The sequence below is a fragment of the Microtus pennsylvanicus genome, chromosome 17, assembly GCF_037038515.1.
Source record: "Microtus pennsylvanicus isolate mMicPen1 chromosome 17, mMicPen1.hap1, whole genome shotgun sequence".
NCBI classification, from domain to species: domain Eukaryota; kingdom Metazoa; phylum Chordata; class Mammalia; order Rodentia; family Cricetidae; genus Microtus; species Microtus pennsylvanicus.
This window is the reverse complement of record NC_134595.1, coordinates 34,635,997-34,649,310: the sequence shown is the minus strand read 5'-3', so window position 1 is coordinate 34,649,310 and position 13,314 is coordinate 34,635,997. Positions and strand designations below refer to the sequence as shown.

The 13,314-nt window shown below is 51.7% G+C and overlaps 1 protein-coding gene across 10 annotated transcripts in view; it reads right to left on the bottom strand.

The window, feature by feature from the left end:
• Gpr55 (G protein-coupled receptor 55) overlaps positions 1 to 13,314 on the bottom strand; it is a 65,396-nt gene that overhangs the window by 15,771 nt on the left and 36,311 nt on the right. The window contains exon 1 of one of the 10 annotated variants that reach the window (XM_075951670.1): positions 13,255 to 13,294. The exons of 2 other annotated variants lie outside the window; for them this stretch is intronic. Coding sequence is in view for 3 of the 8 variants with exons in the window: in XM_075951660.1 (XP_075807775.1) it covers positions 184 to 310 (127 nt within the window). In the remaining 5 variants the exon portion in view is untranslated. Of the gene's footprint in view, positions 1 to 183; positions 779 to 847; positions 1,412 to 2,230; positions 2,255 to 2,555; positions 2,677 to 3,293; positions 3,572 to 5,155; positions 5,440 to 6,434; positions 6,615 to 13,254; positions 13,295 to 13,314 lie in introns of those variants that run through there. 7 more of the 10 variants (XM_075951667.1, XM_075951663.1, XM_075951662.1 and 4 more) reach the window with 7 other exon arrangements.

Here is a 13,314-nt window from a genome sequence, read left to right as displayed (position 1 = left end):
GGAATCATAGATAAAAGCGGAAGAGTTTTGCTGAAGTACTGGAAAGGAACAAATAAAGAGACACACGAAAACACAGGATGGCAGCAGATGAGAATTTCCAGGTATTCTTTCCCGTATACAGGAGAGTAAGAAGCGAGGTGACTACCCTGAGGCAATCTGGAAGAGGAACAGGGCCCCAGTCACCTTTCTTGGCTCTGGTCACCCTGAACCCCAAGGTCTGCTGATGCAGGGACTCCAGGTGAAAAACTGCAGACACAGAAGAAGCAGATAGGTTGAGCCGAACTCCAGACCCGTGGAGAGGAGACCCCATCTCCAGGGTTCAGGACACGGTCCACAATGTGACGTCACAGGGGGGCCCATAGGAAGAGCAGTCCCGGGTTCTTTAGTGAGGCCTGTTTTGCTATAAGTGCTTCTGAGAACAAAGAGGCTTCATTGTGAGTGAGTGAGTTCCCTGACATCAGAGGCAAGCAAGCAAAAGCAGGAGGCCAGTTCATCCAGAACACTAGAGAGAATGCTCCTATACTCCTGCTGCGGGGTGTTTTTGCTTGTCTTTAGCCCTGAAATTGAATCTTTTCTCAACCCAATGTCGTTTTCTAAAGTTTAATAAAGAGAAAAAGGACCCACAGCATGGAAGGCACTGGCCCTGGGCTCTACCTCACCTCCGGCTCTGTCAGGAGATGCAGCTTTTGCTTTGCTTGCCTGTCAATAAAACCTTGCATTCGAGACCAGCTTGGTCTACAAGAGCTAGTTCCAGGACAGGCTCCAAAGCTACAGAGAAACCCTGTCTCAAAAAACAAAACAAAACAACAACAACAACAAAAAACCACAATACCATAAACCATCAAACCTTGCTTAGTCCCAGGAGCCTGGAGTCAGCCTCACCACAGCTCTTGTGGCCAGCTCCTTCATGCAGCGATATGAATGGTGATAATGGTAGCCCCTGTGCCCAGGGTGCCCCATCTGCCACACTGGGCATGCCAAAGCTGTGTCTTCACAGTTGAGACTGAGAATCCAAAGTTGTAAGACTTAGCACCATCAAGTCCTCCTTTTCCCACAGTGGCCTGCATTTTCCAGTCCTCCCGATTGACAGGAAGAGCACAGTAGACAGGAATGTTTGCAGGCCAAGAGGGTGTCCACTCCCCTAGACAGCAGCAAGCTCATCAGTGCCCAGCCACTGCTCGAGACGGACCTCCAGGAGTCTAGACTGAGATGGTACCCCGACCATGGGGAAGCCCAGCTAGTGTGGCTTCAGGAATTCAGTTGGAGGAGGGACAAGCATTCTCTGGACCAGTGCCGGCCATCCAGTTTCCTTGCTTGAAGCCCTAGTGTTCTGGAGATTACCAAGTTAGAATGCAAATACCAAGCCCAAAGCAGCAGGTGCCAGCCCCAAAGCAGCAGAAATGATGGCCCCTGAGCTGGGTTTCTGCAAACCAGAGTGTAAGGACACAGCGGGGGACCTGAGATGGCTCAGCCAGTAAAACGCTCAACTCACAAGTAAGAGGTCTTAAGTTTGATCCTCAGCACCCACATTAAAAAAAAAAAGGCCAGGTGTACCCCTATTACCGCAGCTCTGAAAAGTCAGAGACGAGGAAACTCCTGGGGGCTTGCTGACCAGGTTTAGCCAAATCAGTGAGCTTCAAATTCAGTGGGGGACCCTGACTTAAAAAGTAAGAAGGAAAGCAATTAGGAAGACAGACAACATTGACTTCTGGCCTTCACACACACACGTACACACACACACACACGTACACACACACACACACACGTACACACGAATGCACGCACACACAAAACAATGTGAATCTCCTTGACACCAGGAGGGAAGGGTGGGGCTGGGAGAGTGGAGGGGTAGCTCAGAGATGTGAGATCTGCCTGGCTATGTGTTCAGCACTCCGCAGAGGGGGTGGAATACGTCCTGAAGGTTAGGAGCATTGTGCACATTTTACAAATGAAAAGTAAGACTCCAAGAGTCTGCCCGAGGTCGGCTGAACACGGTGGCTCAGGCCTGTAATCTCAACACCTGGCAGGCCGAAGCAAGAAAGTCGCCATGAGTCTAATGCCAGCCTGGGCAACGCGGTATTCTAGCTCAGTCTGGGGTGAGTGTTAAGCGTAGAGGAAAAGCTCAGGCAGGCAAAGAGGGACCCACGGGGACTCACATCAAACACCCACCTTCCTGGTCATCCCACAGGGTTTGCCCTCTGTTGGCTAAGTGGGGACTACCAGGAATCACCTGGGGGCAACAGGGCGGGTGTCCCTCTGTCCAGGAATGGCGCCATGATAAGAAGAAGCATGTCTTCTTTGTCTGTATAACACCAACTCCATAAAAACTCGTCCTTAAGAGGCTCTTACTAAATGAAAGAATGAAAGGTGGGGAGAGGGGGGGAGGGGCGGGCTGATCTATTGCAATGACTAGTGATCCCTCAGGGGAGCAAAACAGAGCTGAGAAGAACCTTCCAGGAGGATTGCCTGGACGCTGCACACACCCCTGCCCCACCCCCACGTTGAGCAGCACAAAGAAAGCCCAGTCCAGGTCAGAACAACAGACATTTCCTGACCTGTCCTCACTGTCAAGGAAGAATTCAGATTTTTCAGGGTTCTAAACGCCCGTGTGTGTTTTCTCTGCCAGTCTCTCCACAAGATGCTTGGCTGGAGTTGGAAAACAATCCCGTTATAGGATAACAATCCGAACTGACCACTTGCTTGCCAGGGCACAAGCGGGTCCCCTCGTTTACTGCCCTCAAGAGCCAGTAAAGAGGGGACTAATACCCCTCCATCCCCAGAAAGGTAAACTGAGGCTAAGCAAATGACACGCGTGACAAACAGCTGGGTGTTGGCTCCCACACCCACCCGTGTCTTTTCAGGACCCTCTTGCCCAGGGGTTGTAGGACGATTCCTGAGAATATGTAATCTCTAGTGCTTGGTGATTTCCCAGCAAGACTTCGGGGGAGTGGACTGTGGGCCAGGGGAGGTTGATGGCACGCAAGCAAGCCGAGCTGGCTGGGGAGGGCTCCTGTCCTGCCTATGGGGAGCTTCCCCCACCCCGACCTGCAGCCTTGACTCAGATCAGGAGGAAGTTGAGGGCTTGTAGAAAAATGTCACCCTTTATCAGGGACAAACCGGGTCTGCCTGCTGTAGGCTGCGCTGTCACGGAGTCCAGGGACAGCTGCTGGTCTGCTACCTGGGGAAGCCCACTGATCTAGCACAGGTTTGGACAGCACCCAGCCCTTCAAGGAAGCAAGATCAGGTCAGAGGCACTGGGCCTCAGTTTCTCTAAACGGCCCAGAGACTGTTACCTGTAGATGGTCCAGTGCAGCTGATTGAGCTTTGAGGTGTCATAGCTTCTCCAGGACCCAGCCACCTGCAAGCTCTGGGCAAAGCCACTTCCCCTCTTTGGGCCTGAACTTCCTTGGGGGGGGGGTGGAGGTGGGGGTGCAGGGGTGGGGCCAGAGACTTCCAAGCAGCTTCCAAGTTAACCTGTTTGGCTTAGGGGCTCTTCCTCTGGGGCTTAGAACGGGGGTTTCGGCAAGGTCCACACCCCTCTGGGCAGAACTAGAATGCTGTGGCAAGCAGAGCGAATTTCCACAAAGTGGGTCCACTCTCTTCTGTCCCATTAGACGTACAATCACCCAGCTTTCAAAAGCCAAGCGGGGGCATGGATGTGAGGGTGGAGGAGGAGGAGGTAGACCTAGGACGTTTTCTGAGGAGAAGGAAGCTTCTCATAGCTGACATTCCCACAAGAGCATCACTGGGGAGCAGAGAGCAGTTGAGGAGGGTCCCCAGGACATCGGGCACTTTTGGTTTAGGACAGGGAAACGCTGAGCGGAGGAGAGTGGTAGTGGACGGCTTTCTATTTAGACCATAAATTTGAGCAAGTCCTCATGATCCAGCCTGGGCTTACGTCAGACCCACACAGGTGTCTGCAAGGAGAGTCAGCAGATAGTTCCCTGGGGCCTTTCTTCAAAGGAAAGCTGAGCCAGCCTCCGCAGGATGCTCAGCAGGGAGCCCTCACACGTTCCAGGCAATTAGGAGAGTCTGGCTGATGTGCAGGCTGGCGAGGCAGCTCTGGTGCCAGGAGGAGCCAGGGGGCCCCTTGGAGCATCAAGGCAAGGCTATTTTTACAGATCATGCACGCTGTGACTTTCATGTGTCTACAGGAATAGAAACTCCCCAAGGTGGGTCCGGGTGATTCATACCAGTACACGGGTGCTCCCTGCATAATATCAGCTTCTGTGGGAAGCAGGGGTCCTCCGGAGCTCTGGCTCCCACTGTTCAGTGAAATCGTTGACAGATCTGTGACAGCCATTCCAACCCTTGCTGTCACTGAATTGATCACCCAATGGTAACACTAAGTCAGCTCTCTGTGCCGGAACATGAGGTCTATACAGCAGTAGGAGCCAAGACAAGACCCTGAGCAGACCTTCTTTAAGCGAGGCACTTTCAATGTCCCCAGCCACACCCTCGCCAGAGCCTGGCTACAGGGCAAGGCAGAGCGTCTAGACCAGGGCAGCAAGAACAGGGGAGCCGGGAGCTTGACAGGCAGGAAATACATAGATGTCTAATCCCCACCGCGTTGCCAGAGTCTGGGTCTGGAGACCCAGCAAGGGGTTCACACAGCTCTACTCTTCCTCAAAGCAGGGCTCGCCCACCTCCTGCTTTTGCTACTTTCTTTATGTGTGTGTTGGTGATGGGGGCCAAGATCTCACGTACCCCAGGAATGGACTCAGACTCTCCTTGCCACACAGCTGGGATTATGGGTGTGTACCAACCTCTTTCATAAATTCTTTTTTAAAAAAAGAATAGATCTTGCTGTTGCTTGCTATTTAAATGATTGCATGCACAGCCAGGAGCCAAAGAGAGACATGAAGACATTTGTAAAGTTATATGAACTATCACCATCCCCCCTCCCCTCAGGGCTCTATAAAGCCTGGAAAGATGGAAGATCTCAGTAGCAACCAGGCAGAGACCTGCTCAGAGCTCTCTCTCCAGCTCCCCCCATCTCTGTAAGACCTGGAAAAGCATAAAGAATGTTCTCAGGGGTTTCCTAAGCCTGTTCTCCCTACTTTGATCCACCCTACCCTCTCGTCCCTAGGAGCAAGCTAGAGGCTTTGGCACCTGGGGTGGGCTAGCTCCAAAGGGTTGATTCTGCCTCACATACCTCCAGCTTCGTCAAGTGCATCAGACATCGAGAGAGCTCCAGGAAGCAGCTCCTTCTAGGGCAGAGAGCAGGCCCTTTTGACTGCTTGCCAGAGAGCTAGCTACTCCACGTACCACATCCTCTCCTGAAGCTGGTCCATTCACCCCGTCAGTCATCAGAGGCCCAGCACCCACTCTGAGAGACAGCCTTGCCCATGCAGAGGCTTCAGTTGGGCCAGGAGGGGAGGCAGGGAGCAGGACCAGGCCATGTTGGGGTGAGGCCAGAGGCCCAGAGAACAGCCCAAGTGGTCATCTTATACACTGGGGTTGTTTGGCATTCAGAAAGGCCAGGGGTAGGGGTGCCTCTGAGGGCAGGGGTGGGGGCTGTCTCTGTGGACTGGTGTGGAGGTGTCTCTGTGGACTGGGGTGGGCAGTCCCTGAGGACAGGTGTGGAGGTGTCTCTGTAGCTGAGATCCAACGATGACTGGGAGTGAGAAGATAGGCTAGAAGCCAGTCAGTCATCCAGAAGTAAGAGCTGCTCAAAGGTCTCCTTGAACAAACACACAGAGCAGGAACATCATATTGGAAGCTGAACAATAAAAAGGAAACCTTGGATGAAGAACCTCCGGCTCTTCTCTGACTTTGCTCGGTGCATAGGGCAGCTCGGAAACTGGTACAAGTCCTGCCCTTTAGGCGCCAGGAGGAAGATGAGAGTAAAGGAAATGGCCACACTGAGAAGGAATTGGGACAGGAAGTGGGAATGGGGTGTCTGAGAGAAGGTCACAGGGTCAGCAGAGGCAGCTGATTCCTAAGCGAGCCCAGCCAGCCAAGAGTGGCCACGCCCCCTTGAAGAGCCTCAGCTTTGTGACTTCTCCCAACCGATGACTTCCTCATCTTCTAGCTGGGGTCACAAGTTCAATCAACAAGCACTTGCTGATTCCCTCTCGCGTAGCCTGTACACACACAGCCTGTCCAAGAGAGACAGTAATACAGGCTCAAAACCAGCGACGCGTGCAAGGAGCGAGGGGGCAAAGAGCATCCGGGAACTCGACGCAACACCCAGACTCTGCGTCCCCGTGGATGTACTAGTCTGCCATTGTCTCCCCTAAAGGATGTGAGGAGAGGAAAAGGAGTGGGCACTGATAATAGTACCATCCCGATGAAAGCCAGCTGCAGGACCTCAACCCTAAGAGGAAGCCTCGACAGAAAGCGGAAGGCGGGATAAACTGAGGAAGGAGAAGCAAGGAGAGGGAAGATGCATGGAGAACCCTTTGCATCCACACAGTTGCTGCTCGTCTCACCTGCTCCAAAGCCCACGTTTGGTCACACTTCTGTCCCTAAGCCCAGATGATTCCCATAAGTGGCCAGACAGTTGATGAATGGCAAATGAGTCCCCAGCTTTGGACTCTTGGCCGACTCCCTGAGGGAAGTCCCCTTTCCTGCCCTCCACATGGACCGCATTAGCCACCAGCCGAGGTTGAAGATGTCCAGCCTCCTTGAGAGTGCTCACGTGTGCAGCTTACAGGGAGCAAGGTGTCATACGTCATGTCAAGGCAGGGACAGCAGCCGCTTAGAATGCCCCTCCCCCTCCTCTTCCTTCCTGGAAAGTTGACTGTGAGCGCAGAGGAGGAAGTTCTAGGTGCTCTAGTTCACAGCACTGGGTGACCCGTCTGCTCTTACCTTCGTGGTGGTGGCCAGCTTTCTCAGAGGCCCCTGGTTCTACCTTCCATGTACTGCCTAGCGCTGCTCCTGACTTGCATGTGCTGACAAAAGTATTCTTCAGATCTGCTGGTTGTCCTGGTGCTCAAAGTCCACGATATCTAGAAGGGGCCCTTCACTATGAAGGTTCTGGAAAACATAGACTCTAAGACTGTCCCACTGCTGAATTCAGGGTAGGAGAGAGTCCTGTGTTTTGAGCATTATCAAGGTCTCCATGGTGGGAGGGAAGCCTACCAGGCCCTTAGGTACCTTCACTCCACCGGCTGCATGAAGCCTTCAAGCACCGTACCGATACAGTGCTCCTGCATAACACCCCTGGCTTCATCTCTTTCAGCTTCTCCTGGAGCCGAGGGAGGCCTGACTTGTTGTGGAAGAGTCCTCGGTTGAACCAGTGACTCTGCCTCTATATAAATCTAGCACATTTTCTCATCTCTGATGCCACTTCTGATCTCCTTGACATTGCCCAAAGTTACAGCTACCAAGTCATTTTTTAAAGATTATTTATTTTATTATATGTGTATGGGTATTTCGCCTGCACACACAGGTATGTGCGCCGCATGCATGATCCCCTGGAACTGGAATTACAGACAGCTGTGAGCGGCCATGTGGGTGCGGGGAATTGAACTCTAGGCCTCTAGAGGAGCAGCCAGTGCTCTTAGCACCGAGTCATCTCTCCAGCCCCCACTTTTTAAAAGGAAGTTTATTTGCGTCTTGCCCTGGCTGTGTAGACCAGGCTGACCTCAATCTCACAGGGACCCACCTGCCTCTGCCTCCTGAGTGCTGGGATTAAAGGTGTGCATCTCTATGCCCAGCTTGCTAACTCATTCTTGTTTATTTTTTTATGAACATGGAGGAGGGAGCAGGTAGTGAGCCTCTTCAAAATAATTTCTCTTTGTGCTTCTGTTGCCTAAAGTGGACCAAGTCTTTTCCCCCGCACGCCCATCAGAGCCATGTCTCTTCATGCTTCCGCTGTTAAATTCCCACCCTGGGTTACTGTGAACATTCTCTTTTCTCTCCACCCCTTCCCACCCCTCCTCTCCATAGCTACATAATACTTTGGTTTTGCTGCACAGAAAGCACTAATTCTGTTAGAGTAACTTGTACTTTTGCCCTCATAAAGGTTCCCCACTTGGGCTCTTTACTAACAAGAACAGCTTCCATCTTAGCTCTACTGTGATCAAACACTGAGAGAAGCATCTTCGGTGAAAAATGATTGACTTGGGCTCACAGTTTCAGGAGGTTCAGTCCATAATCACTTGTCTCCATGTTTCCAGACCATGAGGCAGAACGGCACGGCAGTGGGACTGTCTTGCGTGGGCTTTTCATCTCACAGTGAACAGGAAGCAGAGAGAGGAAGGGACCTACTTCCTCTGCCTAAGCTCTGCCTCTCAAAATAGTGCCACCATCTGGGGACCAAGTGTGCCCCACAAAACTCTAGTAAATCCTTCACAGATCTAGGGCTCACTGTACTCATTTCCTTTCTGGATATTTTTGATATAATCTTGACTTTCGTTTTTTTTTAATCCTGGAGTGGAGGGTAGAAATCAATACCAAGAGCCTGACAGTCAGGGTTGCGGGGGTTGTTCTTTGCCACTGCCCTAGGAGCAGTGTGCCAGCGCTTGCTCCCTGTTCCAGATGTAGCCACCTCTGCTCTCTCTGATGATGTCAATTTCCCAGTCACACCTCATTCCAACACTTCATTTAACCTCACCTGCACCCATTGTCACCTTGACTCCTCAAGGACATGCCATTGAGGGTGACAGATCCTTCACCATTTTACATGTCCTGGGGATCGGGCAATGGGATATGCTTTTTTTTAAAAAAGGCAGTTAATTCTCCACACCATCTAGGGGATAAACACTACCATGGCCTCATTTTCAGAGAAGGAAACTGAGGTAGGTAGCTCGAGTAACAGGCCTAGATGCGTGTCATGTGTGCAGTGCAGAGCTGAGGTTTGGACCTTCTCGGTCCAAATCTATCCATCAGGCTTAGCGCTGAGGACACCCTGTACTGAATCCTTCCCAAGCCCAAGGAGGCAGAGCTGATGAGCATCCCTACTCTGTAGATGTGGCAATGCACACCCTGGGGTTCAACTACTTGCCTGTGATATACACTTAAGAAGCCAAGCACTCTGTTGAGTGGTAAGCCAAAGGGAAGAGTGCAACAAAGGGGTGTGTGTGTGTGTGTGTGTGTGTGTGTACACTAGTCACAGTCTGGACAGCAACAAAAGTGAGTGCGTGTGTGTGTGCGTGTGCACTAGTCACAGTGTGGACATACAATCCACCCAAATGTCCAGCAACAGATGAGTAGATAAGAAAATATGATACATACATGCAATGGAGAACAACTGAGCCTTGACAAAGTCCAGAATCCTACCAAGTATGGGGTACAAGCCTGTAATCCTAGCACTTTGGAGGTAGAAGGGAAAAGATTGAGTTACTTGGCTTGGCTACTAACAAATATGAGACTAGCCTGAGCAACATGAGACCCTGACAGAAAGAAGGGATCGGGAGGAGGGGAGAAGCAAGAAGAGAGGAGAGAGGAGAGGAGAAAGAGAGGAGACTGGAGAGATGGTTTATTCAATAAAGTGCTAGCCATACAAACAGGAAGGCCGGAGTTAGATGCCCCAGAAGTCATACCAGGCACTGGGGATGGAGAGAGAGGGCGCCTGGGGTTTGTGGTGGGCCAGTCTAGTCCCAAATCAGTGAGCTCCAGCTTCAGTGAGAGACCCTGTCTCCGAAACTAAGGTGGAGAGTGACTGAAGTTGACACCTGGGTGTGCTCTGACCTTCGTATGGACGTACACACAGGAGCATGTGCACGCAAACATGTAGACACACTGGCACAGCAAGGAGGGAGGGAGAGAACCTTGGAGCTTACATCACCGTGAGTGGAATTGGAGAACATTCTGGTAAGTAAAAAACAACAACAAACGGGCATGGAGACAAATGTCACATGATCACACGCACAGGTGGAATCTGAGCAGGCTAAGTCCTAGGAGCAGAGAAAAGGGCTTTACCAGAGGCTGGGGAGAATGGGGAGCAAGGACGGGAGGGGTTGGTTGATGAGTAGAGATTATGCCATATTGTTTGTTTTGAGAAAGGGTCTGTGGTGGTTTGAATAAGAACCCCATAAGGTCATAAATTTGAATGCTTAGTCACCAGGGACTGACACTGTAAGGAGGTGTGGCCTTGTTGTTGTGGATGTGGCTTTGTTGGAATAGGTGTGGCCTTGTTGGAGGAAGTGTGTCACTGGGGGGAGGATTTTAGGGTCTCTGAGGCCAGACCCAGAGTCTCTCTCTTCCTGCTGCCTGCTGATCTGGGTGTAGAACTCTCAGCTATCTCTCCAGCATCGTATCTGTCTGTGTCCCACCACATAATGGACTAAACTTCCGAAACCCTAAGTCATCCCCAATTAAATGTTTTCCTTTATAGGAGTTGCCACGGTAATGGTGTCTCTTCACATCAATAGAACATGGACTAAGGGTTTCACTATGCAGCCCTGGCTGGCCTGGAACTCACTACATATGGTTTGGAACCATAGAAATCTTGCTGCCACTGCCTCTGTCTCCCAAGTTCTTGGATTAAAGGTGTGTGCTACTGTGCCCAGTTCATCATGATCCTGTTTTTGTGTTTGGTCCCCGCCCCCATTTCCACCCTAGCACTGGCATGGAACCCTCGGTATCTTTCATATAGCGCAGATCCATCACCAAACTACATTCTCAGCCTACTCTATATATCTAGGCAGTGAAAAGGATCTTTTCAATGTTTTATCACAAAGAATCAGTATTTGAAAAGGACAAGACTTGGTTGTTATGAACTTGTACTGGTCTCACACAGAACGCCACAAACCTGCACAATCAGGGTTTGCTGACTGCAAACTATTGAAGATGAGCTGCGGGCCGAACCTTGTCCAGCTGTTGTCAAAGCTCTGACTCGAGTCGGCTTTTCTAAGACCGTGAAGTCCCTGCCCTCCACATCCTGGCCTTATAATGAAACCTACCCTCATGTCTTAGGGTTTCTGTTGCTGCAACGAAACACCATGAGGAGAAGGGAAGGGAGGGGAAGAAATGGCTTCTGTGACTTATACTTTACTTCCATATCACAGTCTGTCATTGGAGGAAGTCAGAACAGGAACTCAAGCAGAGCAGGAACCTGGAGGCAGGAGCTGATGCAGAGGTCATGGAGGGGTGCTGCTTACTGGCTTACTTCCAATGGCTTGCTTAGCCTGCTTTCTTACAGAACCAAAGGCCACCAGCCCAGGGATGGCACCCACAATGGGCTGGGCCCTTCCCCATTGATCACTAGTTGAGAAAATGCCTCACGACGGGATCTCACGGAGGCATTTCCTCAACTGAGGCTCCTTCCTCTCTGATGACTCTAGCTTGTGTCAAACTGACAGAGAAAACCAGCTAGGACACCTCAGCCCTGCAATTTAGTTCCCCATCCCATCCAGGACACCGCAGAGTCTCTCTGCTTCAAGGAGCCTCCATGCCTGTGAGGATCACATCACATCACTGTGCAGGTCATCCTCGGTGTGGCCTTGTTGGAGGAAGTGTGTCACTGGGGGGAGGATTTTAGGGTCTCTGAGGCCAGACCCAGAGTCTCTCTCTTCCTGCTGCCTGCTGATCCGGGTGTAGTCACTGTCCCAGCTCTCCTCTACCCCACCCCTACACCCATAGACCAACAGGTTCCCGGAAACACCCCAGGACAAATGAAACCTCTTGAAATGAGAGTCGTGGTTCCAGTACCCCTTTTGTGGGGTAGTCGGGCCCCATCCCAGCCTAGGACCACCCACAGACACCTTCACCTTTAGTCTCTGGATCCCTAGGAAAGCCTGGGTCTCTAGCCCTTTGTCCTGTACCCAGGCGGAGTCTGCATCGAGCTAGCCCTTGGCCAGGACATGCACTGCTTGAAGCTGGTGCTATTCCCAGGGCGAGCCATAGAGCAGAGGAAATATGAGAGCTGTCACCAGAGTGCCAAGGGCTTCCTCTGAAGCATGCCTTCCGTGCTCTAGGATTTAGGGTGACTGGAAGTCTTGATTTCTAGGTTATGTAATTCTTAACATTTCAGAGACACCTGCAAAGGAACCCCTGAGTGTGTTACATAACGCACACACCATTATATGAAGAGAAAGTCTTCCGTGTTCATTAAAGTAATTGGATCTACACTTCTAAAGGAAGAGAGCATGGGCATGAATATTTATAAGATGGGAACTCAGAGCCTCTTGACTAAACACCCCCAGAGCGCTGAACTAAAGAAGGGGTGAAGGCTGCTGACAGTCTCCACTGCCCCAGCCCACCCTCACCCCATATTGAGTCCTGTGGGGTTGAGGGTCCCAGGATCAGCCAGCAGCGTGCTCCGCTACACCAAGCCTGAACCCATCACTTCCCAGCCCCCTACAACGACCCCACACCCAGCTCTAGCCCAGGCACTTCTACCTGCTCCCCCTAGGGCCTCAGTGTCCACACTTGCACAATGGGCACAGTTATATTGCAGCGCTCTCTCTCTCTCTCTCTCTCTCTCTCTCTCTCTCTCTCTCCTCCCCAGCTCTATCTCCTTATGAAATTGTAAAGAAAGTAATCCAGGAACAGATTTAGATTCCAGAGAGCTCCAGTGTCCGGCTTCCACACCACCCCCTCATTGCTTTTGTACCCCTTCATCCTGACAGCCCACCTCATTCAGCTAGCATCCCATCTCCCACCAGCCAGTCCCTTCCCTGTAGCTCACAGGCTCTTCAGTGCCTCCCTCCTGTCTCTGCTCTTCTCTTGCCTCTCTCCTCCCTCTGGCCCTTCTCTGACCTCCAGTCCCCCACCTTCTCCTGACCACTTGCCTCCTCTTGCTCCCTCCCCGGGGTTTCCTGTCAGCAAGTCCAGGGGCCCACGATGGTGGTACTTGGGACTCTGGAAGCCATAGAAGTCAACAGTCTGCTGGGCACAGGATATAGCCTGTGGTGGGTAGTTTCTGTGTAGCCTGGTGAAGTCATGGAAGCTCTGGGAAGCCCGCAGTTCACAGCGAGTTCACAGTTCGTCCTAGGCCATGGGGGTCTGATCTCGTCATTGCAAACACCAAACCAAAGAACATAGAACAAACTCCTTTTTGCGTCCTTCCATAGGCTCCTCAGTCCTGGCTGACTATAAGAAGCCAAGCTATGACATACTCTGGGCCTCTGAGCCTCTTTCTTTGCAGCACCTTTCCTTCACAGGACCAGGCCCCAAACCCTTCAACCACTCAAACCATTCAACCCTTAAGATGAACGCAGAGAAACCCTTGACTGAACGCCCCCAGAGCACTGAACTAGAGAAAGGGTGAAGCGTAAGGATAGTCTTCACTGCTCCACCCCCACCCTCACCCCATGCGCGTCTCCTGGCCAAGAAGAAGCAGCGCCCCACGTCTGTGCACACCTGCACCCCAGACCGTTCTCCTCGGTAGAATTCGGCGGTCTCTTTAAAAGGTAAAAGTAC